Raw genomic sequence first — 26489 nt, forward strand, 5'->3', positions numbered from 1 at the left:
ATAGTAAAAAAAATTCATCCCTCCCATTCAAATATAATCCAAAGTAGTCAAATGATTGAGAACGAATATTTATTGTCAATCTAACCCTACCATCCAAACAGTTCTTTGGTTAGAGTTAGTCTAGGGTTAGTTCAAGGTTAGAATCTAACTCTAACCTCTAACTGAGTTAGAGTATCTAAACAGGACCAAAAGCTGGAGTAATTATCTAAGCTATGCTCAGCTTGGCAGAAGCGACAGACCTGGCCGTGTCAAGTTTTGCTGCAGCCTAGGAATTCGTTCCGTATGAGTTTGCCATAACACCATTTCCTGTGCCAAAACAGAGGAAGAGAACCCCAAGGCCAGAAAAAATCAGCCCAGTTAATAATTAACCATTTAAAGAGGGCGGCCGTGACCGCGAGCCGGGAAGAATCCGCTGCGGGGGAGGGGAGTAGAAAAACAACTACTCCTAGCTCAAAGCCAGCGACCGGGCTAGAGAATTTCCAACCTCCAATCCAAAGCCCTCTCCTCGTCTTCCTCCCAGCAAGTAGTAGTAGCCTCCGATTCCCTCCTCCCGCCGCCTCCTCAGATCTGCGCCGCCGCGCCGCCTCCCCGCCAATCCGTCGTCCTCATCCCCGCCGCCAGCCGAGGAGTGGCGGCCGCCGCTTGGCTTCTTCCGTCCGGGGCCGGCGCTATCGGCGACGGAGGCTGCCGGGCTTTTTCCGGACCGGCAAATGGTTCCGGAGCTGGGGCTTGGAGGCTTCCGGTTCCGTGTGGTCTGCTGATTGGGCCCAGCCGTGGTACGGTTTCGCTCTGCCGGCTCGAATTGGAGGTTCCGAGTTACGCTGAATTTTGTTTCGTCAGAGGAGCTGATTTGGTGAAGTTGTTTCAGGCGGCGACTGATTCTTGGGGGAACCACAAGTTTGCTTCTTTTGATGATTTCCTCCGCGCTCAGTTTCAGATTATAGAGCGTTTCTGGATGAAACGGATAGATTTTACTGGGATCAGATACCGAGCTTCTGTCTTGTGTGCCAGCACCCTTCCTCCGCCAGAAAACAGGACTTCTGCAGCTGCTTTAGGCTGTTAACTCCGGTTGCCTTCTCCTCGAAAGGTTTGACCTTTTGAGTCGAGTTCTTGTGCCCATGATGAACTGCTGATCTAGGATTCTTGTGTCACTGTATCAAAAGCAGTCTCCTGTTCAGATTCTGCCTATTAAATCAGTCCTTGTGTTGCACTACCAAGATTCTGCTCTGAAAGGACACACGCTACTGCCGTCCTTTTTATCTGTCCCCAACACAGTGCACTGAAACCTTAATTGTCCCACAGGAGTGGATAAGTGTCTGGAACCAATCGAGTGCAGCAAAGCCATGGATGTGCCTCTGCCTTCACAGTCCAACCGTGCTGGATGCAATGGAAGCGTCGGCAGCCCGTCGGATGATCCATATGGCGTTACGGCCATGATGAACTTTGATGGGTACTCAGAGCTCTGCGGCAGCCCTTCGTTAGCTGACCAGCTGTTCTCGTTGCTGAACGACTCGTCCACACACCAGATGTTTGCTATGTGGTCATCCTTGGGATCTTCGCCGCGTGCTTCTGGTGTCAGTGAAGATATGCAGCTCGATGCCTATTCCAGTGTACCCGGGGATCAAAAGGTTGATTTGGTATCTTCGGTGAATCCAGCTGAAACTGGGACCGGGAGAATGGCCAAGAGTTCAGGCGACCTTGGCTCAGATGGTGATCCCGAACAAGGAAGTACTAGCTTGGTTCCCAGGCCTATTGCCGGCAACTTACTCGCTGACAGGATGCTCATGGCTCTGTCTTTGTTCAGGAAGTCACTTGGCGGCGGCATTCTTGCGCAGGTCTGGATGCCTGTTGAGCAGGAGGGGCATGTCGTGCTTAGTACATGTGAACAGCCGTTTCTGCTTGACCAAGCTCTTGCTGGGTACAGAGAAGTATCCAGGCATTTTGTGTTCTCTGCTAAGGAGGAGACTGGCCTTCAACCAGGGCTTCCAGGGAGGGTCTTCATCTCCGGTGTGCCAGAATGGACCTCAAATGTGCTCTACTACAGCAAGCCAGAGTATTTGAGGATGGAGTATGCTCTTCACCATGAAGTTCGAGGATCACTTGCAATGCCGATATATGACCCTAGCAAGGGCTCTTGCTGTGCGGTGCTTGAGCTTATCACAAAGAAGGAGAAACCTGACTTCGATGCAGAAATGAACAACCTTCGCCATGCATTGCAGGCAAGTTCTAACTTGCTCCCCACCCCCTCCTTTATTTATTTATGTTTAGCTGGGGACAAAATAGTGAATTTACCCATGAAGGAGCATTTTTACTTCCCACTGCAATGTCTATTATCTTATAGACTTGTTCGTTAGTGTATTTTACTAATTTCATGACAAGTAACATGAACTGTCATGTGGATGCAAGTCCTCACTTTTGTTGGTGCCATTTCTAGATGCCATGAATAAAAGTATATACTGAATTTTAAATGCTTGTATTCTGGCTACTGGTATTCATATTGCACTGTCCATGGACAATGATGGGTGTATTATTTTCTTGCACAATCTGGAATTTCTCTTGGCACTTACGTTTAATACTTACCATATTACTCTTCTGTAGGCTGTGAACTTGGAGACAGCAAAAGATTGTATCGATCAGAAGGTGCCATTCTTCACTTCTCTGAGATTTCTGCTGTGCATCATTGATGCTGGATACAAGTTCTCTTCAGTGTTTTTTGTTTGTTTATCTATTGATGTTTGATGTATGTGATGTCTCTTTATTTGCAGGTTTATTCAGCAAATCAGAAAGCCGCCTTCACTGAGATTTTGGATGTTCTAAGAGCTATTTGCCATGCACACATGCTTCCGTTGGCCCTTACATGGGTCCCTTCATCAAATGGTAGTGATGGTGGTTATGTTGGACATGATAGTGTCCTTGATTCTCAGTCAGGGAAAGCGATACTCCGCATCCATGAATCAGCGTGTTATGTTAATGATGCAAAGATGCAAGGTTTTTTTCATGCATGCACTGAAACTCATCTTGAGAAAGGGCAAGGTATTGCAGGCCGAGCACTCAAGTCCAATCTGCCGTTCTTCTCTCCTAATATAAGAGAATACGGAATTAAGGATTACCCACTCGCACACCATGCTCGTAAGTTTGGTCTGCATGCTGCTGTAGCAATCCGGCTAAGGAGCACATACACTGGTGATGATGACTACATACTAGAATTCTTTCTACCAATCAACTGCACAGGCAGTGAAGAACAACAGATGTTATTGAATAACCTGTCCAGTACTATGCAAAGAATATGCAAAAGTTTGCGAACAGTTTCTGAAGCAGAGGTTGATAAAGTTGACGCTTGTACTGCAGTAATGTATAAGGCAACCAGTGGAAGTTGCTTGCCTACTGGTCAGTCTTGGAGTTCTTCACATGGTGATCAACCTGCCACAGAAGAGGCATTCCAGGATCTATCTTTAATTGATAAGCAAGGGGACATGTCCGAGCAGGTGCTCTCATATTATATGTTTTACTTAAATATATGGCATTCTGTGCAATCATATTGGTCCTGATTTATGAATAATCTTGATTAGCATGATTTGAGCTGAAATCCTTTTCTGAGACTTGTGCTCATCCATCTTAGTTCTCATTTGTTGAACATGCGTATTTCCTTGAATCGAACTGAATCTTTTCCTAAAGTTTTTTGTTGAAACGCCTAATTTGTTGGCACTTTAGAAATTTGACTAGTTGTGTGTTATGACTTAACGGTAATGGGCACACACATTTGTAATTTGATCTGTTGAATAATGGCATAGTTCTAGTGCCAAGTTTGATCAGAGGAGAAGGATTCCAACAGTTTAGGCTGGTAGAAACTTCCAGATTTGACATGCCATTAGCACAATCGATCATCTTTTGTAAAGGGGCATTCTCATGGTTGGCTAGTCATACATGGTTAAATCTGCAGAACCTAGATCATCAACATTGATGAATGCATTTAACTTTGAATCGGTGTGTTAACTGGATTCTTGATATCCTCTTGACTAGAAGCTTCTTCTGCACTGCAGGCACAGTCTAGTTCAATGCGACTTGCGGAGAAAAAGCGCAGTACAGCGGAGAAGAATATTGGCATGGATGTTCTCCGTAAGTACTTTTCTGGGAGCCTAAAGGATGCTGCAAAGAGCCTCGGTGGTGAGCCCCTGCACCCTAGTGTGTCACTTTGTCATGTTACTTTTCGATTGAATCGTTTCTGTGTTGTGATATCTAGGTTTTATATATAGGATATGATAGATGATTTCTATAACATTTTGTTATTAATACTGTTGCAGTTTGTCCAACAACCTTGAAACGGATATGCCGCACACATGGAATTTCGCGATGGCCATCTCGCAAGATAAACAAGGTCAACCGTTCGTTAAAGAAGATCCAAACTGTCATTAACTCTGTCCATGGAGTGGACAGCTCTTTGCAGTATGATCCAGCTACTGGATCTCTTGTTCCAGCAGTTTCTCTGCCAGAGAAGACTTCATTCCCTTCATGTGATGCTGTGTCTAGTCCATCTGTTGGGAAAACTGTGGATGAAAAATCTGGCCCAAAATCTGAGCAAGGGTATTCGTCACCTGAAGGATGGGAAAGAGATAGCTGTCAGTTGCAGCGCTCTGATGCGCAGAAAGGGGAAGGCGATGAATTTCACATGCAGACAACTAACTATAGTGGCAGTGGTGATCACGGCTCTTATGGTCCGAATATCACACATCATATTAGTTCTGAAGGAACACAAGGACCATTATATCCCACTGGTGCTGTTAGTGCTTTACATGACAAAGAAACAGGTTGCATCGAACCTTTGCCCTGTGTCCTCCCAAGCATCAAGACTACCAGGGACCAAATAGTGGGAAGGAACTCACCACCCATGCAACAAGCAGATATTGATATGTTTGATGATCGCGAAGGCAGGGAGCATACTCATCCTTCTACCTCTGGTATGACAGACTCTTCTAGCGGCAGTGCATCAAGCCACCCTACATTCAAGAAGAACCCAGCACGCCCACTTAAGGACAAGAGCAGCCCTGCACTTACGGTCAAGGCGACGTACAATGGAGACACCGTGCGGTTCAAGTTCTTGCCATCGATGGGCTGGTACCACCTGCTGGAAGAAATAGCCAAGAGGTTCAAGCTGTTGACCGGGGTGTTCCAGCTCAAGTACAAGGATGACGAGGACGAGTGGGTCATCATGGCGAACGACTCCGATCTCCAGGAGTGCGTCGACGTCATGGACTCGATGGGCACGCGCAACGTGAAGCTCCAGGTCCGGGATCTCCCGTGCCTCATCAGCAGCTCGGGCAGCAGCAGCTGCTTGCAGCTGGAAGGACACAATTCATGACACGGTGAGGAAGTGTAAAAAAGGATCTTTTGTTACCCTCAACTGTATCATACTGCGGTAGGTGTAGTCTACGCTGTGTAGCAACAGGGTTTGGTAGTCTGTACTGTGCGCGTGTAGCGTGTTATGTAGCGGCAATGGCGAACAGGAAGTGTAGTGATAGTCGTGCAGGCGCGACAGTGCAGGCACAATGTCGTGCCTGCGATGAAAGTGTCATGGAGGTCCCTGAGAGGATATCATGACAATAACATGTTGTCATGAGGGTCTGCGGCGCCTAGCTGCCAATGTTAAAACTCCTGGCTTTGTTATGCATGCCGGAGGAAACAAATGCTTTTGAACTTCCCGTGGTTCCAAATTCTCTGTTTGTTTAAACATGTGAATTTTCCAGTTCCACATTGGTTGTTCGGAATCGGGACACATGAAACTGCCAGCTTGAATCTGATAGTTTTCTTATGTAATTTTGGTGAAACTCCTGGACCTCTTTAACCGGGCCTGGCTGACAATCTTATGCCCGTTCAACCTTACCATGGATAATCTTTCATGGAGGGACTGGCTCACAATCTTATCTCTGCTCACTATGGAATTCTATCTGTTTTTCCTATGCTGAGATCGAGATTATCGCGGTTACATGTGGATGCGAGGCGATTCGCGGTTGATACCGGGCAAATCTCTTCTGCAGACACCCAAATCTGCCAACAGCGACGAGTCGGCAGCATGTCATTTTGGACTCGCCCGATCAAAGATGGAACTGCTGGTTCCCAGTTTCCTGCATGCACATCAGCCGCCGGGTATGCTGTGGAGTTCTGTTGGTAGGAAAGCTACCGTTTGTACTGGACTGAATCTTAAAGTCCAACCGATAGGAACATCACGCCATTGAGCGTCTGGGGAGCCGAGTTGGCGGACATGGATGAACACGACGTGCTGGCGCGTCTCCGCGATCCGAATCGGTGGTTGCGTTGTCAATTCCTAGCGAAAGAGATGCAGCCAGCCAGCCGCGGTGCGGGAGAAACAGCTCCGAGGGCCAGGCGATTTCGTCTTCAACATGTGCTTGTTGCCTTGTTCCCGTTTGCTAGTGGCTGTTGAAATTAGGTCGCCATTCGGGTCACATATTGTTGCATTGCATCAGCAAAAACAAAATCTGGGTTTCCATTGGTTTAATATGAATTCGGAGGCATGATGGTTTCAATTTCTTTTGAAAAGCAAGTGCCGCTGAGTCATAAATGTTAGTAATAGCATGAAGCAAGTTGTCGGTTCCAAGAGAGCACAAAAAGATCAGGTCACAAGGAAAGTTTCGTAATCAAAACTTTGTATCAAGCACAAAAATATGTTACGGTAATAATAAAAGGGCAAATAACTTTGTATCAAGCACAAAAATATGTTACGGTAATAATAAAAGGGCAAATCCGAATAAGCAAGCTAATCTTTTGACCTATGCCCGTGTCATGATGGGAATAGAAAAACTCGATAGGAATACTCGAGAGTCAGTTGTTAATGCCTTATAGCCCACGAAGAAATATTTCTTGGGAATGGAGAGACCTAGAGGAAGAACAACCTACCTAGACTAGTGAAGTGGTTCCGCAGTTACCGGATCCAATTGGTTAGCACTTAAAGACTCAAGTTGTTTTAATAAATCCCCTGCCGTTCCGAAGTTTTCGCGCAATAGTTCTCCCTATCGCCTTGATCCACATTTGGGTGTTTCTCCACGGAGTCGTGGTTATGTGCCCGGGACTCCTAGTTCATTGGTTGAAATACCGTGTGCTGAACCGAAGAGAGCTATGTATCGGATTTCAAATGGTGCGTTTGTTGGATGTGCGGTGGTAATATTGTTGCCAAATCTGGCAGATAAGCTATGGTTTTCAGGACGAAGTTGTAATGCGATATGCTTTTAGTTGAGACCCAATGGTCTATCTAAGGATATCGGAGTTGATTTTACAGATCTTGATGGGAACAAGGTATCATAAAGAAGCTGAGTGGCGAGTATGTTGCCATCATTAGTTGATCTGCGATTTAGAAGGTTGATGATTAGGTTTAAACTACACACATAGAGGAGACATTTCGGTCCATCAAAGAAATTTTTGTAGATGAGTTGGATTCGATATTTGCAGGCCAACATCATTGTTACTGTTATTTTATTAATCACCGGTGGCAACACATATTTGATTTTCTGGATTATGCATTTCATATGCAGGAATAGTTTTTTTTAGCGGTACACAGGAATAGATGAGGCAGTAAAGTTGGATAACACCTTTGCTAGTCAGGCAACAACATTCGATCTAGGTTTCGACAGTGAGCTTCATGGTATCAATATTGTTAGAGTATCGCCCAAAATATAGATGAATTATTGTTTAGTGTAGATGAATTCTTGATTGTTGTTTGTAGATGATGTTCGTGATATTTGACCTGATGGAGAAAAAAATAAGCGATGCCTTTTTATGTTATGGATCTAGTCCTTTTGATCAAGTTCAGCTCGTTGCGCCGAAGCATCACTTTGAACTTGCTTTTGAGGATTATAATTAATGCAATGATGGTTATTCTAAATTCACATTGCTTTGCCATGATAATGTTCCATTTGTCATGAAACAACTGTTTGGCAGTTGATTGTTAGGCAAGATAAAGCCTATTAAACGCGAGGATCTGTGTGTGCACAACTCTAAGATGTTTCGACTTTCGAACAGTGATATACGTGATATCCTGAGGGGATATGCATAACAGCCTAAGTAAAATGCTTGATTTGTAGCTATGAGATTAGCACATTTTTCCTTATTCGTACTGGTTTCAAAGGCAGGAGCCGGAAAATATCTTGTACTCCCATCCTTGGGTACTCCCGGTGCTCCAAGTTCAAAAAAAATCTTAAATGTTTCCGAAAATTTCAAAAAAAATTGGGAATGTTCGCAAGGAATGTGACTACAACTCCTAGAAATTTCAGGTCCAAACTTGAAATGTACATTGAGAAACAAAAATGTGAAATTCAGATGTGAATAGTGTCATTGTTGATTTTGTCTTTTTCTTACACTTCATGCCAGATTTCACATTTTTGTTTCTTGATGTACATTTCGAGTTTGGACCTGAAATTTTTAGGGATTGTAGTTACATTCCTTGCGAACATTCACCTTTTTTTCCGGAATTTTTTGAAATATATTTGAATGTTTTTTTAAACTTGAAGCACCAGGAGTACCCCAAAGATGGGAGTGCCTGATACTTTCCCAGGCGGGAGCTACAACAAGGCCAGATGGGCCATGACCCGCCCAAAAATTGGAATTTATACACTTTTTTTTTTACCGTTGGGGCCTTAGAACACCAGCCAGCCCATAGGTTATTTCTTTCATTTCGTCCCGCCCGGTGTTGGGCTTCAAGCTCCGCCACTACTGGTTCGTGTATTGCCTCGTCTCCCAGAAACAACGGGCCAAATCCTAAATGGCGCGCGCTGCGCCCGCTTTAGCTGTTTTCCCTAACGGGCGCATAACCCCGCAGTGACTTGGGCTCGGGCCATCTACGTTTTTTTCCTGCTCTTATCCCGCAGAAAAAGGAAGCGCGCACAGGTGAGACTCGAACCCACAACTTCTTCATTGGTAAGCTGCAGTAACCAACCGGCCAACCACATCAGATGTGATCATTTCCACCTTCTTCCTCCTTTTCTTCTTTCTAGTTTTTTTCCTTTTCCTCTTTTCTGTTCCTCTCCCTCCTTTGTTGGAACGGTTTTGTTTATTTTTTCCCTTTTTCTTTGTTAAATACATGAACTTTTTCAATTCGTTGTTTTTAATCAAAATCCAATGAACCTTTCAAATTCGTGAACTGTTTTTCAAAATCGATGAACTCTTTTTCAAAACAAATGAACTTTTTTCTATATCAACGAGCTTTTTTTAAATCAACGAACCCTTTTCAAAACCGTTGAACTATATTTCAAAGTCGATGAACTATTTTCAAAATTGATGAACTCTTTTTAAAAACCGATGAACTTTTTTCAAAATTGATGAACTCTTTTCAAAACGGATGAACTCTTTTTCTTTCATTCGACGAACTCTTTTCAAAACCGATGAAAATTTCAGATTTTGTGAACTTTTTTGAAGATTGATGGACTTTTTCAGAAATTGATGAAGTTTTTTTTTAGGTTTTGTTAACTTTTTTGAAGATCGATAAACTTTTTTTCAGGTTTTGTGAACTTTTCTGAAAATCGATGAACTATATTTTTCGTCCAATTCAGATTTAGTTCACTTAATTCAAAATTTGATCACCTAATTCATATTTTAGTTCACCTAATTCAAATTTAGTTAACAAAGTTGAAGATTTGTTCAACCAATCCAAAGTTAATTCAAATATATCAAATTTAGTTCACAAATATATATATATATATATATATATATATATATATATATATATATTTGCTCACCTAATTTAATTCTAGTTCACGCATTTCAAAATTTGTTCACCCAATTCAAAGTTTATTCATCTAATTTTATTTTAGTTCAAAAAACAAATATTAGTTCACCTAATGTAATTCTAGTTCACGCATTTCAAAATTTGTTCACCTAATTCTATTTTAGTTCACAAAGTTTAAAGTTTGTTCACCTAATTCAAATAGTTCAGCTAATTCGATTCTAGAACTCACGATTCAAAATTTGTTCACCCAATTCAAATTTAGTTCATATCATGTTTTCTCACCTAATCCAAATTACTTCACCTAATTCAATTCTAGTTACCCAATTCAAAATTTAATCACCTAATTAATTTTTTGTTCATCTAATTCTATTTTAGTTCACCATATTCATGTCGAATTCACACAACTCAAAATTTGGTTCACCTAATTCGTATTTCATATTTGGTTCCCTATAATGACTTTTCTTTTGAATTGCGTGTTTCTCGAGGAACAGTTTACTTGTATAATTCTTAGCATCAATTAACATAGAAAAAAGAATCAGTCTTTATTAGTACTACTTGTATAATTCTTAGCCACCCGCCGCCTCCACAAAGCTAGGCTCTCTGCCTCCCGCCGGTGTCGGCGCCGGTCCGTCCCGTCTCCGGTGGCCTTAGGGCCATGGAGACGGAGTGGATCTCGGCTCTTGCCGATGGGAGGGCTCCGTTTTTAGATCTTTTTTCGAGCTTTGTTAGGGTTTGTATCCTGTTCAGGAAGGCGAGACGGAGGTGGCTCCCTGAAGATGGTATAAAGGTCTCCTCGCCTAGACCCCGTTCCGCTAGCATCATCGGTGGACGTGTGGAGGTGTGTCTCTAGTGGATCTATCTTTGGTGGATTTGCTCGGATCTGTTCGTTGTTCGTCTTCGTTCGTGTGTCTTCAGGTTGGATCCTTTTGATCTACACTCTTCATCTGCAACGGTTGCTGTTCTGGTGCATTGGTTCTATCGGGCCTTAGCACGATGACTTCCTGACTGTCTAGTACAAGAACGTTTGCCCGGCTCCAGCGAGGGAGGGACAATGACAGTGGCGTGCCTTCGGCTCACTTCAAAGTTTATAGTCGTCGCTAGATGTTCTACAGATCTTGATGTAATTTTTATTATTTCTAGTGTTTGTTATACTATCATGATTGAAAATGAATAGATTAGAAGTTTTTCCCGCAAAAAAAATTCTAAAACTGTAGAACTCAGGACGTCACAATTACTAACTCAAGCTGCTAGCCAGTACACCTTATGGCCGATGGTGGCACATTATAGCGTGTGTCATCTTTAACTATAACGTGATATTTACTCTAGCGTCCTATTTACTGTAGCGTACAGATTATTCAATTGTTTTGAACACATTTTAAAAAAACAAGATTTTATTTTTTGGAAAATGTCCACAAAATTTGAATTTTAAAATAGTTTTATTTTTGTGACACTAGACGCCATTAATTTTGGATCTGTTGTACTCAGATGTAGTTGTTGAGGAACGTAGCATGCAATTTCAAAACTATTCCTACGATCACGCAAGATCTATCTAGAAGATGCATAGCAACGAGAAGGGGAGAGTGTGTCCACGTACCCTCGTAGACCGAAAGCGGAAGCGTAAGGTTAACGCGGTTAATATAGTCGAACGTCTTCACGATCCAACCGATCTAAGTACCGAACGTACGACACCTACGTGTTCAGCACACGTTCAGCTCGATGACGTCCCTCGAACTCTTGATCCAGCAGAGGGTCGAGGGAGAGTTCCGTCAATACGACGGCGTGGTGACGGTGATGGTGATGTGATCTGCGCAGGGCTTCGCCTAAGCACTACAGCGCTATGACCGGAGGAGTAAACTATGGAGAGAGGCACCGCACACGACTAAGAGAACAATTGATGTGCCTTTGGGGTGCCCCCGCCCCCGTATATAAAAGAGAGGGGGAGGAGGTGGCCGACCAGGAGGAGGCGCGCCAAGGGGGGAGTCCTACTAGGACTCCACTCCTAGTAGGATTCGCCCCCTTTCTTCCAACAGAGAGGGAGAAAAGGGGAAAGAGGGCAGAGGGAGAAGGAAGAGGGGGGGGGGTGCCCCTACCCCTTGTCCAATTCGGATTGGGCAGGGGGAGGCGCGCGCCACCTCTTGTGGCCTACCTTCCTCTCTCCACCATGGCCCATGAGGCCCATTAACTTTTTCGAGGGGTTTCGGTAACCTCCCGGTACTTCGAAAAATCCCCGAACCTCTTTGGAACCATTCCGGTGTCCATGTATAACCTTCCAATATATCAATCTTTACCTCTCGACTATTTCGAGACTCCTCGTCATGTCCGTGATCTCATCCGAGACTCCGAATAAACTTCGGTCACCACACACAACTCATAATACAAATCGTTATCGAACGTTAAGCGTGCGGACCCTATGGGTTCGAGAACTATGTAGACATGACCAAGACACATATCCGCTCAATAATCAATAGCGGAACATGGATGCTCATATTGGTTCGTACATATTCTACGAAGATCTTTATCGGTCAAACCGCATAACAACATACGTCATTCCCTTTGTCATCGGTATGTTACTTGCCCGAGATCCGATCCTCGGTATCATCATACCTAGTTCAATCCCGTTACCGGCAAGTCTCTTTACTCGTTTCGTAATACATCATCCCGCAACTAACTCATTAGTCACATTGCTTGCAAGTCTTATAGTGACGTGCATTACTGATACGTCTCCAACGTATCTATAATTTTTGATTGCTCCATGCTATATTATATACTATTTTGGACATTATTGGGCTTTATTATCCACTTTTATATTATTATTGGGACTAACCTATTAACCGGAGGCCCAGCCCAGAATTGCTGTTTTTGCCTATTTTAGGGTTTCGAAGAAAAGGAATATCAAACGGAGTCCAAACGGAATGAAACCTTCGGGAACGTGATTTTCTCATCGAACATGATCCAGGAGACTTGGACCCTACGTCAAGAAACAAAAGAGGAGGCCACGAGGTAGGGGGCGTGCCTACCCCCCCAAGCGCACCCTCCACCCTCGTGGGCCCCCTGTTGCTCCCCCGACGTACTCCTTCCTCCTATATATACCTACGTACCCCCAAACGATCATAAACGGAGCCAAAACCCTAATTGCACTGCCGCAACTTTTTGTATCCATGGGATCCCATCTTGGGGCCTGTTCCGAAGCTCCGCCGGAGGGGGTATCCATCACGGAGGGCTTCTACATCAACACCATAGCCCCTCCGATGAAGTGTGAGTAGTTTACCTCAGACCTTCGGGTCCATAGTTATTAGCCAGATGGCTTCTTCTCTCTTTTTGGATCTCAATACAATGTTGTCCCCCTCTCTTGTGGAGATCTATTCGATGTAATCTTCTTTTTGCGGTGTGTTTGTTGAGACCGATGAATTGTGGGTTTATGATCAAGTTTATCTATGAACAATATTTGAATCTTCTCTGAATTCTTTTAGTATGATTGGTTATCTTTGCAAGTCTCTTCGAATTATTAGTTTGGTTTGGCCTAGTAGATTGATCTTTCTTGCAATGGGAGAAGTGCTTAGCTTTGGGTTCAATCTTGCGGTGTCCTTTCCCAGTGACAGTAGGGTAAGCAAGGCACGTATTGTATTGTTGCCATCGAGGATAACAAGATGGTTTTTTTATCATATTGCATGAATTTATCCCTCTACATCATGTCATCTTGCTTAAGGCGTTACTCTGTTTTCATGAACTTAATACTCTAGATGCATGCTGGATAGCAGTCGATGAGTGGAGTAATAGTAGTAGATGCAGGCAGGAGTCGGTCTACTTGTCTCGGACGTGATGCCTATATACATGATCATACCTAGATATTCTCATAACTATGCTCAATTCTGTCAATTGCTCAACAGTAATTCGTTCACCCGCTGTAAAATACCTATGCTCTTGAGAGAAGCCACTAGTGAAACCTATGGCCCCCGGGTCTATCTTCATCATATTAATCTTCCAAATACTTAGTTATTTCCTTTGCTTTTTTACTTTGCTTTTATTTTACTTTGCATCCTTATCACAAAAATACCAAAAATATTATCTTATCATATCCATCAAATCTCACTCTCGTAAGTGACCGTGAAGGGATTGACAACCCCTTATCGCGTTGGTTGCGAGGAGTTATTTGCTTTGTGCAGGTACGAGGGACTCGCGCGTAGACTCCTACTGGATTGATACCTTGGTTCTCAAAAACTGAGGGAAATACTTACGCTACTTTGCTGCATCATCCTTTCCTCTTCAAGGAAATCCAACACAGTGCTCAAGAGGTAGCAAGAAAATTTCTGGCGCCGTTGCCGGGGAGTCTACGCAAAAGTCAATATACCAAGTACCCATCACAATCCTTATCTCCCGCATTACATTATTTGCCATTTGCCTCTTGTTTTCCTCTCCCCCACTTCACCCTTGCCGTTTTATTCGCCCTCTCTCTCTATCCTCCTTCTCTTTCTCTATTTGCCTCCTTTTGCCCGCTTGCTTTTTGTTTGCTTGTGTGTTGGATTGCTTGCTTGTCACGATGGCTCAAGATAACACTAAATTGTGTGACTTTACCAATACCAACAACAATGATTTTATTAGCACTCCGATTGCTCCTCTTACCGATGCTGAATCTTGTGAAATTAATGCCGCTTTGCTGAATCTTGTCATGAAAGATCCGTTTTTCGGCCTTCCTAGTGAAGATGCCGCTACCCATCTAAATAGCTTCGTTGATTTGTGTGATATGCAAAATAAGAATGATGTGGATAACGATATTGTTAAATTGAAGCTATTTCCTTTTTCGCTTAGAGATCGTGCTAAAGCTTGGTTTTCTTCTTTGCCTAAAAATAGTATTGATTCTTGGAACAAGTGCAAAGATGCTTTTATCTCTAAGTATTTTCCTCCTGCTAAGATCATCTCCCTTAGAAACGATATTATGAATTTTAAGCAACTTGATCATGAACATGTTGCACAAGCTTGGGAGAGGATGAAATTAATGATACGTAATTGCCCTACTCATGGTTTGAATTTGTGGATGATTATACAAATTTTTTATGCCGGATTGAATTTTGCTTCTAGAAATCTTTTAGATTCGGCCGCGGGAGGCACTTTTATGGAAATCACTTTAGGAGAAGCTACTAAGCTCCTAGATAATATTATGGTTAATTATTCTCAATGGCATACTAAAAGATCTACTAATAAAAAGGTGCATGCGATAGAAAAAAATTAATGTTTTGAGTGGAAAGATGGATGAACTTATGAAATCATTTGCTAGTAAAAGTGTTTCTTCTGATCCTAATGATATGCCCTTGTCTACTTTGATTGAGAATAATAATGAATCTATGGATGTGAATTTTGTTGGTAGGAACAATTTTGGTAACAACGCGTATAGAGGAAATTTTAATCCTAGGCCTTATCCTAGTAATCCCTCTAATAATTATGGTAATTCCTACAACAACTCTTATGGAAATTATAATAAGATTCCCTCTGATTTTGAAACTAATATTAAAGAACTTATTACTTCACAAAAGAATTTCAATACTTTGATTGAAGAAAAATTGCTTAAGATTGATGAGTTGGCTAGGAACTTTGATATAATTTCTCTTGATGTTGATTCTTTGAAACTTAGATCTATTCCTCCTAAGCATGATATCAATGAGTCTCTCAAAGCCATGAGAATTTACATTGATGAGTGCAAAGAAAGAACTGCTAGGATGCGTGCTAAGAAAGATGCCTTTATAAGAGCGTGTTCTTCTAGTTCCTATGAAAATAAAGATGAAGATCTAAAAGTTATTGATGTGTCCCCTATTAAATCATTGTTTTGCACTATGAATCTTGATAATGATGGGACTGAATATGATCCACCTATACCTAGAAGGCGTCCAAAAAATTCGGAGTTTTAAGATCTTGATGCTAAATTTGATAAAAGTGGGACCGAAGAAATTAAAACCCTAGATGTTGCTAAACCCACCATTTTGGATTTCAAGGAATTTAATTATGAAAATTGTTCTTTGATTGATTGTATTTCATTATTACAATCCGTGCTAAATTCTCCTCATGCTTATAGTCAAAATAAAGCGTTCACTAAACATATCGTTGATGCCTTGATGTAATCTTGTGAAGAAAAACTTGAGTTGGAAGTTTCTATCCCTAGAAAACTTTATGATGAGTGGATGAAAGGATCGATATGGTTGACTAGAGGGGGGGGGGTGAATAGGCAACTAACAATTTTTGACTTTTCTTTACCAAATTAAAATTTGCATCAAAGTAGGTTGTCTAGATATGCAACTAGGTGAGCAACCTATATGATGTAACAACAATGAACAAACACGCAAGCAAGAGAAGTAACACTGATGAGCTTGCACAAGTAAAGGTAAGAGATAACCAAGAGTGGATCCAGTGAAGACGAGGATGTGTTACCGAAGTTTCTTCCTTTTGAGGGGAAGTACGTCTCCGTTAGAGCGGTGTGGAGGCACAATGCTCCCCAAGAAGCCACTAGGGCCACCGTATTCTCCTCACGCCCTCACACAATGCGAGATGCCGTGATTCCACTATTGGTGCCCTTGGAGGCGGCATCCGGACCTTTACAAACAAGGTTGGGGCAATCTCCACAACTTAATCGGAGGCTCCCAACAATACCACGAAGCTTCACCACAATGGACTATGGCTCCGTGGTGACCTCAACCGTCTAGGGTGCTCAAACACCCAAGAGTAACAAGATCCGCTAGGGATAGGTGGGGGAATCAAAAATCTCTTGGTGGAAGTGTAGATTGGGGCCTTCTCAACCACTCCCGAGCAAATCAACAAGTTTGATTGGCTAGAGAGATAGATCGGGCGAAAATGGAGCTTGGAGAATTAATGGAGCTTGAGGGGGAAGAGGTAGGTCAACGAGGAAGAAGGGGACCCCCTTTTATAGTGGGGGCAACAATCCAACCGTTACCCCACTAAACAGCCCCGCACAGGGCGGTACTACCGCAGAGGGCAGCGGTACTACCGCTGGACCCAGCGGTACTACCGCTTCCTCCTACGGTACTACCGCCCAGTAGAGAGGGCAAGGAGATAGAGGAGAGACTGGCCCAGCGCGGTACTGCCGGACATGCCTAGACCGGTACTGCGGCGGTGGTAGGGCAGTACTACCGCTCTCGAGCGGTACTACTGCTCCTACAACCGCTGCAGGTACCGCTCAACCCGACACGAGAAATGCCCCCCTCGAGTCGAGGCGGTAGTGGTCCGGTACCACAGCGGTACTGCCGCTGAGGACACCCAAGTGGTACTACCGTTGGGCACCGCGGTACTACCGCTGGGGCTAAAGATAGCTCAAACAGCAAGGAAAGAGACCTCCGATGACGTGGGAAGGCCCAGAGGGTGAGAAACGAAGGTGTACGTGATGATTCCACCCTAGCCAAACCAAAGCGGACCCCCTCTTGATAGTACGATGACTCCTAAGAAACTAGTCCACCAACAGAAACCAAAGAGCTACACCGTCTTGAAAAACACTTCCGAGGGGAGAGAAATCGTCTCAAGCCAAAGGATGAATCTCTGAAACGCTCAACGCACAAGGTTAGTCCGCAAATGTGTTGTCATCAGTCACCAAAACTACATCGAGAGAGATATGCCTTAACAATCTCCCCCTTTTTGGTGGATTGATGAAAACCAGGGATTTGCACAAGGAAAAGACATAAAAGAAGGATACTTAGAACTACAAAATATAGACGGGCTCCTCCCTGAATGTGTGCACCTAGTTAGTAGTGCCTTTGGAATGCAAGACACACACATTCGGATCAACACTCCCCCTATATTTTATAGTCCAACACTTCTAAGCACATGATATATGAGAGCAGGGTATAAAACAGGATAAGCATGCAGCTCATAAGACACTACAGTACTGAATAGACATAAATAATAAGGTAGCGATAGGGTAGCATATGTCTCACACCATATGTCTAGAACTTAGGTCTCACTGGCACCAAACCAAACCAAACAAAGACAACGAGAAAACACACGAGAAAACACAAGACACAAAGACACACTCACAACACGGCAACAACACAAATCCCTAAACTCTCTCCCCCTTTGGCATCGAGACACCAAAAGGGCAAAGAGCGTTGCTACGGCTCCAGGTGATGGCAAGCTGAGGATCTCGAACATCACATCTCAGCGTGATCGTCTGCACCTCCGTCGTTGGTCGGAAACTGCTCGGCATCTGAATCGGTCCAAGGGCAATGCTGGTGAATCCATTCCTCCTCTTCAGTGACCTGGCCCTCAGAACCGCTGGCAACGGTCGCACCCAGGTGACGCATGAGCTCCTTGTGGCGCACCCTGGCCTGCTTCTCATCCACATGAGTCATGTACTAACCATGAGATTCCATGCAGAAAAGCTTCTTCATCTTGCGTTTAAGCTTCTTTGCCCAAGAAGGTTCTGCACTAGAGGGCCCAAAGTCCTCCTCGTGATCATCAGTTGCAGCCCCACCCTCGGTCTCCATGGCAGCAGCAGCAGTAGATGGACCCCCGGGTTTAGGCGCTGGGGTGCCCCAATTGTCCTTCTTCCTCAGACGCTTGATCTCATGAGAAACCAAGTCTCCAGTTTCCAACATCACTTTGGGATAGACATGTGCCCAGGCCTTCTCAATGAGCCTCATGATGAATGGACCATATATCGGGCACTTGCGCTCAGAAACGGCAGAGAGAAGTTCAGACCACATAACATGAGAAATGTCTAGGCTCTCTCCAGTGTTTGCTTCCTTCTATGCTGGCAGAAAAGAAGCATGTCCACGAGATAGGAGTGGACCATATCCAGATTCCCGATGCGAGGGAAGAGAGTCTCACGGAAGACACAATGAAGAATGTCCAGATAAGCAGACAGCTCATAGGTTTCCTTCTTAGTCACTGGGTGAACCTTCACAGTACAGTAGGGCCAAAGGGCTTGCTTGTGAGTGGATGTAGCATTGCGGTGAGGGCGGAAGCCAACTGGAGTCTCAAGCCCGTGATCTTCCACATCAAGTAACTCCATGAAGGCCTGCCACTTGACAGAAAGCAACTTGCCATTGGTCATCCAAGTCAGAGTCCTGTTGGCATCAGTTCCAAGATGAATGGTGGCAAAGAATTGAGCCACCAAATCTACATCAAAATCCTTGTTGAACTGCATGATCCTGAGAATGTTCAGCTGAGAACACATCTAAAGGGCTTTGCCAAAGTACTCAGGGTCCTTCTCCATAGCATCCGTGTCGATGGAGCGAACATCAACATAGAGATTCTTCTTGGCCTTGATCACATCAAAATAGATGGCAAACTGAAAGCGGTTCCAGAACGGGCGGTTGACCAAAGTGGGATCTTGGTCTACCTCATAGGGGTTGCGGCGACGCTTTTCCCAAAACTCCTTGGAAATCATCTCAGTCACGGTCTTCCCTTTTGGCTTGTTGGCGGATCTCTTCGACTGCTGAGGTGGTGGTGGAGCACTTGAGGTTGCGCCTGCTGGTGGTGGTTGAGTACTAGAGGAACCACCTGCTAGCTCAAAGGTGCGGTAGCGCTTTGGCGTTGCACGCCCGGGGTTGACACGGCGGACCTACTGCTCAGGATGATCATCACCTGGAACCAAACACACGACCAGAAGAAACACACGAAAGAAAAGAGCATAAGCCACCAAACAAAACAACAAGGATCAAAGCGTGGTAGGAAAAAGAAGGAACTAGGCATACAACAGTAGTACTGCGACCAACCAGCGGCAGTACCGCCCCAGCGGTAGTACCGTGAACAGGATCGGTAGTACCGCTGGAGCGGTAGTACCGCTCGAGGCGAGCGGTAGTACCGTGCCAGATGGGGAACGGCGGTTCTTCACTATCGTGGTTAGATCCGGCACTACCAGAGATGCCAAATTCAAAAAAAAGCCTACCAAACTTCAATCCACAGAGCCTAGAAGCCATCTCCATCCTACTCAAGCCTTGCCTTAGCCAAAAGACAAGAAGAACAATGCCTATTGCCCCTAAAAACTAGATGCAAGATCTAGGAAAAGAGAGAACGAGAATGGGGGCAATACCGGCATCCATGGCAAGAGGACAAGGTGGGGATCGACTCCACCGGAGGAAATGGAGAGGGACGACACGAAAACGGCGGCCGACCGGGCCCCTCCTACGGCGAGAGGTTGCAGGAGCAACGAAGAAGACGATTTGGGGCGAATGGGTATGGGGGAGAAGCAACTCCCCTGCCCCGACTTAACCCCCCTAGTCGCCCGCCCCGCAGCGGTAGTACCGTTGGGTGGGCGGTAGTACCACTTGATGCTTGTCAGCGGTAGTACCGCTCACGCAGCGGTAGTACCGCTTTGCCGCAAAAAGATCCGACCAAACCGGACATAACACATGAGCGGAAACCGAGACAAAACGAAAAGACACACACACAAAACCGATAAGAAGAAAGAAGATACACACCTCTCCAAGAGAGGACGGTGGCCGATGCCACCTATGTTTGAGTTTAGAGGTATGGCGCCGCGAAGATTTTAACCTTGGGCCCATGACCAACACTCATCTTTGAAGCACAAGTGCCATAAAGAAATGGCCAATGTGAAAGAGTTTGGTTAGTTTATGCATTATGAGGGGAGGGAAAGTTCATTGAGAGAACAACACTCCCCCTATGTCCATGCCTACACCTAAACTAGACAACAAGTTGAGTGAGGAGGGGTGTGCAAGGGTTCAAGTCACATTGCTCGAATCAATGATATTTAGCTCATGCCTTGACTCGCGAAATCTTGCTTCATCCAAAGGCTTCGTGAAGATATCTGCAAGGTTATCATGAGTGTTGACATAGTTGAGCTCGATCTCCCTCGCCTAATGTGATCCCGGATGAAGTGATACCTAATCTCAATATGCTTTGTCTTGAAGTGTTGCACCGGTTTGAGGGAAATCTTGATGGCACTTTCATTGTCACACCAAAGAGGCACTTTGTCACAAGTGACACCGTAATCCTTTAAAGTTTGCCTCATCCATAAAAGTTGTGCACAACAACTACCGGCAGCCACATACTCCGCTTTCGTGGACGAGAGAGACACACAACTTTGCTTCTTGGAAGACCAACTTACCAAAGAGCAACCAAGAAACTGGCACCCTACGGAAGTGGACTTCCTATCCACTTTGTCTCCCGCCCAATCCGAGTCCGAATAACCTACAAGCTTGAAATTTGCTCCTCTTGGGTACCATAAGCCAAAGTTTGGGGTATGAGCCAAATATCGAAAGATTCGTTTGCCCGTCACATAGTGACTTTCCTTAGGTGCGGCTTGAAACCGTGCACAAATTCCCACACTCAACATGATATCCGGTCTAAATGCACAAAGGTAAAGCAAGGAGCCAATCATGGAGTGATATACCTTTTGATCCACCGCTTTACCATTGGGATCAATGTTAAGTTGGCACTTGGTGGGCATGGGAGTGGATGCCGGCTTGACATCACTTAGCTTTAATCTCTTAACCATGTCTTGAGTGTATTTGGCTTGGTTGATGAAAGTTCCTTCTCTCCTTTGCTTCACTTCGAACCTGAGAAAGAACTTCAACTCTCCCATGGAAGACATCTTGAACTTTGAGGTCATGAGAGCGGCAAATTTATCATTGAAAGCTTTGTTAGGGGAACCAAAGATAATATCATCAACATATAATTGGCACACAAACAACTCCCCTTTGACCTTCTTAGTAAAAAGAGTGGGGTCGATTAGCCCAACTTCAAAACCACGGTCTTGTAACAACTCGGTAAGGTGGTCATACCACGCACGTGGGGCTTGTTTAAGGACATAGAGTGCCTTATCGAGTTGATACACATGATCGATAAAGTAGGGATCCTCGAACCCGGGGGGTTGCTTGACATAAACCAATTCATTAATAGGACCATTAAGAAAAGCACTCTTCACATCCATTTGTTGTAACTTAAAGTTATGATGAGAAGCATATGCAATCAACATGTGAATGGATTCAAGACGAGCAACAGGAGCAAGGTTTCACCGTAGTCGATACCCTCGACTTGGGAGTAGCCTTGTGCTACCAAACGATCCTTGTTGCGAATGATAATCCCATGAGCATCTTGCTTGTTCTTAAATATCCACTTGGTTCCAATGACATTGTGGTTCACCGTCGGTCTTGGCACCAATCTCCACACTTTGTTGCGCTCGAAGTTGTTGAGTTCTTCATGCATGGCATTGAGCCAATCCGGATCTTCGAGCGCCTCATAGACCTTGTGGGGTTCGACACAAGAGACAAATGCGTGATGTTCACAATAGTTTGCTAATTGTCTATGAGTGCTCACCCCCTTTCTTAAGCTTCCAAGCACATTCGTCATGAGATGATCCTTGGTGGAGAGCTTGGAAGCAACCTTGGCGTCACGACGCTCCAATTCCTCCTCGGGGGTGAGACGAGGAGTGGTCACTTGATCATCTTGAGTGTCGTCTTGAGCTTGTTCTTGATCTCATGGGACTTGATCTTGAACTTGCTCGGAGGAGGGAGCTTGACCTTGGGCATCACTTGATGTTACAACACCATCTTGAGATTGATCTTGTCCTTGGTCTTGTTCTTGAGGTTGAGGGCCCTCACTTTGTTCTTTGGAAGCGTGTGGGTCTTGGGTTGGTGAAGGTTCCACTTGAGTAGAACATTGTCCTTCTCCTTCGGCCACAAGGGGTTCCTCAATGGGTAGGATATGACCAATACCCATTCTTCTTATGGCTTGGGGAGGAATTTCATCACCTACATCACAAGTACCACTTTGCTCCACTTGGGAGCCGTTATTCTCATCAAACTCCACGTTACACGTTTCCTCAATAAGTCCCGTGGACTTATTGAGAACACGGTAAGCATGAGAGTTTGTAGCATAACCAACAAATATGCCCTCATACGCTCTAGCCTCAAATTTAGACAAACGAACACCTTTCTTGAGAATGAATCACTTACACCCGAACACTCGGAAGTACTTGAGGTTGGGCTTTCTACCTGTGAGTATCTCATATGGAGTCTTGTTCAAGCCCTTGCGGAGGTAGAGGCGATTAGATGCATGGCACGCGGTGTTGATGGCTTCGGCCCAAAAGTTGTAGGGAGACTTGAACTCCGCCATCATGGTCCTTACCGCATCCATCAACGTCCGGTTCTTCCTCTCCGCTACACCATTTTGTTGAGGGGTATAAGGTGCGGAATATTGATGCTTGATTCCCTCATCACTCAAAAACTCATCCAAGGTGTAGTTCTTGAACTCGGAGCCGTTGTCTCTTCTTATTGTCAAAATCTTTGCATTGTGTTGTCGTTGAGCTTCATTTGTAAAGTCGATGACGGTTTGTTGGGTCTCGCTCTTCCTCTTGAAGAAATATACCCAAGTGTATCTTGAATAGTCATCCACAATCACCAAGAAATACTTTCTACCCCCAAGACTATCAAAGGATGGAGGTCCAAAGAGATCCAAGTGAAGGAGCTCCAAAGGCCTCTTCGAGTAGATGATAGTCGTGGGAGGGTGAGCCTTCTCATGTAGCTTTCCTTCGATGCAAGCACTGCAAGCACGATCTTTGGCAGAACTAACATTTGTTAGTCCACGGACATGGTCCCCCTTGAGAAGACTTTGCAAAGATCTCATATTGACGTGGGCTAAATGGCGATGCCAAAGCCATCCCACGTCAACTTTAGCCATTAGGCATGTCACGGTCTTAGTGGGTCGCTTCGAGAAGTTAATCACATAGAGACTGTTCTCGACATGCCCAACAAAGGCTACTTTAAGAGTCTTGCTCCACAAGAGGGCCACGGAATCAATATAAAATAAAGTGGCAAAGCCCATGAGTGCTAGTTGACGAACGGAAAGTAAATTGTATGCAAGAGACTCAACAAGCATGACCTTCTCGATCGTAAGATCATGAGAAATGACAACTTTGCCGAGTCCCAATACCTTAGAAGACGAGGCATCACCCCACTCAACATTGGTGGGCATGGATGGAATCTTTTGCACGTCCGCCACCAAGTCCTTGCTTCCGGTCATATGATTAGTAGCTCCACTATCGAGCAACCATAATCCCCCACCTGAAGCAAACACCTACAAGAGATCAATGCTTGGTTTTAGGTACCCATTTTGTAATGGGTCCTTTGATGTTAGTAACAAGGGTCTTAGGAACCCAAATAGACCATTCAATGTACTCATAAGGAGAACCAACAAATTTGGCATAAACATGCCCATCTCTAGCGCGGCACAACACATAAGAAGGGTTAAAGTCGCCGACCATGTTGGGAAGGGGAGCGTTTCCCTTCTTGGCATCACTACCCTTCATGGATTTTTTCTCCCTCTCCTTAGTAGCACCCTCACCCTCCCTCACAAAGGTTTGCTTGAGAGGAGGAGGTCGTTTAGCCTTGTCATTCTTCTTCTCGTTCTTGGACTTGGACACGTACCTAATCCCTTCCTTGGCCACAACTCCCTTTTGGTTGGTCAAGAGGTCGTTGAGGCTCTTCTCGCCTTGTATGCAAGACACAAGACCTTTCTCAAGTTGCACCTTTAGCTTAGCGTTCTCCTCAACAAGATGCACATGCTCACAACATAGGTTAGTAGCATTTGCATTATCAATTAACATCATACGAGGAAAGGTGGCTTTCTCCTTGGTTAGCTTTACTTGGAGTTGATCATGAGACTCTTTGAGGCTAGCATGAGCACCTTTCAAGACCTTGTGAGCCTTGTCAAGTAGATCAAACTCCTCTTTGAGTCTAGCAAGATCAACCCCAAGTTTGGCCTTCTCGGAGTTTAGCACACGAGAAACCACGAGAGCATGATCAAAGTGTTTCTTTAACTTAGCATGATCATCGTTGTGTGACTCCTCAAGAGCCAAACGAAGACCACGCCCTTCCTCAAGAGCATTGGAAAGATCCGAAATCTCATTGGCATAGTCACGACTATGCCCCTCCATCTTGGAGATGGTATCTTCATGAGACTCGATCACGTCATTGGCTTCACCAAGTTGTTCCAAGAGAGCAACAAAATGCTTCTTGGATTTACCCTTGAGTTTACCCATAAAGGACTCAAACTCATTTTCCTCCAGATTAGATCCCTCATATTCATCAATACAATCCGTCAAGGAAGGATTATTAATGATGGTAGTTTTGATGTTGGGAGTTACCTTGTTGGTGGCTTTAGCCATGAGGCACTTGGCGGTGATGTTCTCATTGGGTGAGTCGAAGAGAGATAGTCGTGGAGTTTTTGTAATGGCAACGGAGGCCATGTCAACCGACTCACCATCTTCATCATCATCATCATCATCATCATCCTCCTCATGGTACTCTTCTTGAACCACCAATGCCTTGTGAGGGGTTTTCTTGATGAAGTTGCTCTTGTTGGGGAAAGACTTGGCTTTGTCCTTTCGAATGAGCTTGCCACCATTGTCTTCCCTCTTCTCATACGGGCACTCCGCAACAAAATGACTCACATTGCCACAATTGTAGCAAGTCCTTACACGTTGCTTGCTCTTCGTGCCACTTGAGTTGTTCTTGTTGAAGTTTGGCCTTGAGTTTTTCTTACTCCAAAATTGCCTTGAAGCAAGTGCCATGTGTTCATGATAGGCATAGTTTGTATCTTCGGGGTTGCTTTCCTCTTCTTCCTCTTCTTCTTCTTCAACGCAAACCTTGGCCTTCAATGCAAGGTTGGGCTTCTTTGCCCTTTGAGAACGAAGCACCACATTGTCGGCGGTCTTTTCCAAGATGTTCATATCCACAAACTCATCCAACACTTCACTTGAGGTCAAAGTGTGGAAGTCCGGCCTTTGACGAATGAAGGAGGACATGGCCTTGTGGTAAGGCATCATTGCCTTGAGGAATTTGCGCTTGATCCAATTATCATCCGTGTCCTTGCTCCCATGATCTCGGAGTGAGACCGCGAGTTTGGTTACTCTCCGATAAAGCTCATGAGGTTCTTCATCTTCTTTCATTGCAAACTCATCGGCTTCATCTTGTACTAATTCATAGTTGGAGCGTTGAATGCTTGCGCTTCCCCGCTAGAGAGAGACAACACAAAGCCATGCATCTTTGGCCAAGGCGAAGGGACGAAGGTGAGGTAGATCTTCGGGTGGAATTGCATCTTGAATGATAAAGAGAGCATTCTCATTGAATTGATTATCCGCGGCTTCTCAAGGAGTGAAGTTGCTTGGACCATGCGGATGGAAACCTTCTTCAATGATTCTCCAAAGATTAGTGTTCACATGATTTAAATGACGCTTAAAGCGATAAACCCAAGAATCAAAGTCCTCATTTTTCACAATCTTAGGGGGAGGACCGGCATGATTCAAATGAGTGGAAGGAACCGGTCCAACATAAACAAGTGGTGGTTCCACATGAGCAAAGATGCCGGTGCCATTTTTACCACTAGAAGAAGGAGCCTTTTCACTACTAGCTTCCCCCTTGTCGGAGATAGCATCCGCCACCTTGTCAGTGGGATCACCCACTTTCAACGGTGCGGTGGATAGTTTAAGCCCTTCAATGAATTTAGTAAACATGCTTTCAACCTCGGTCGTCATGGAGGTTTTCAATGTCTCCAAGGCACATTGAACTCCTCACGAGACCGAGGTTCCCCCATCGCCCGTAGACGAGATCGGATTCACACCGGAGTGTTCCTCCACACCATCTACGGTATCAACCATACTCTTCAGATGGCAAAGTCCTTAATAAAGATACGAGGCTCTGATACCAATTGAAAGGATCGATATGGTTGACTAGAGGGGGGGGGGGTGAATAGGCAACTAACAATTTTTGACTTTGCTTTACCAAATTAAACTTTGCATCAA

At 44.6% G+C, this 26489-nt stretch overlaps 1 protein-coding gene across 2 annotated transcripts; it reads left to right on the forward strand.

Moving 5' to 3' along the window:
* The first annotated feature begins 388 nt into the window (after positions 1 to 388).
* On the forward strand, positions 389 to 5746 carry LOC125538931 (protein NLP2-like). Of its 2 annotated transcripts, XM_048702244.1 has the most exons (6): positions 389 to 776; positions 869 to 2219; positions 2599 to 2640; positions 2766 to 3485; positions 4041 to 4164; positions 4302 to 5746. In XM_048702244.1, the coding sequence occupies exons 2-6, from the start codon at positions 1344 to 1346 to the stop codon at positions 5354 to 5356; spliced, it is 2817 nt and encodes a 938-aa protein (XP_048558201.1). In that variant the 5' UTR covers positions 389 to 776; positions 869 to 1343; the 3' UTR covers positions 5357 to 5746. The 2 variants fall into 2 exon arrangements, with proteins under 2 accessions (XP_048558201.1, XP_048558202.1); XM_048702245.1 differs by having other exon boundaries at positions 389 to 2219.
* Positions 5747 to 26489: the final 20743 nt, after the last annotated feature.

The sequence above is a fragment of the Triticum urartu genome, chromosome 2, assembly GCF_003073215.2.
Source record: "Triticum urartu cultivar G1812 chromosome 2, Tu2.1, whole genome shotgun sequence".
Lineage (NCBI taxonomy): Eukaryota > Viridiplantae > Streptophyta > Magnoliopsida > Poales > Poaceae > Triticum > Triticum urartu.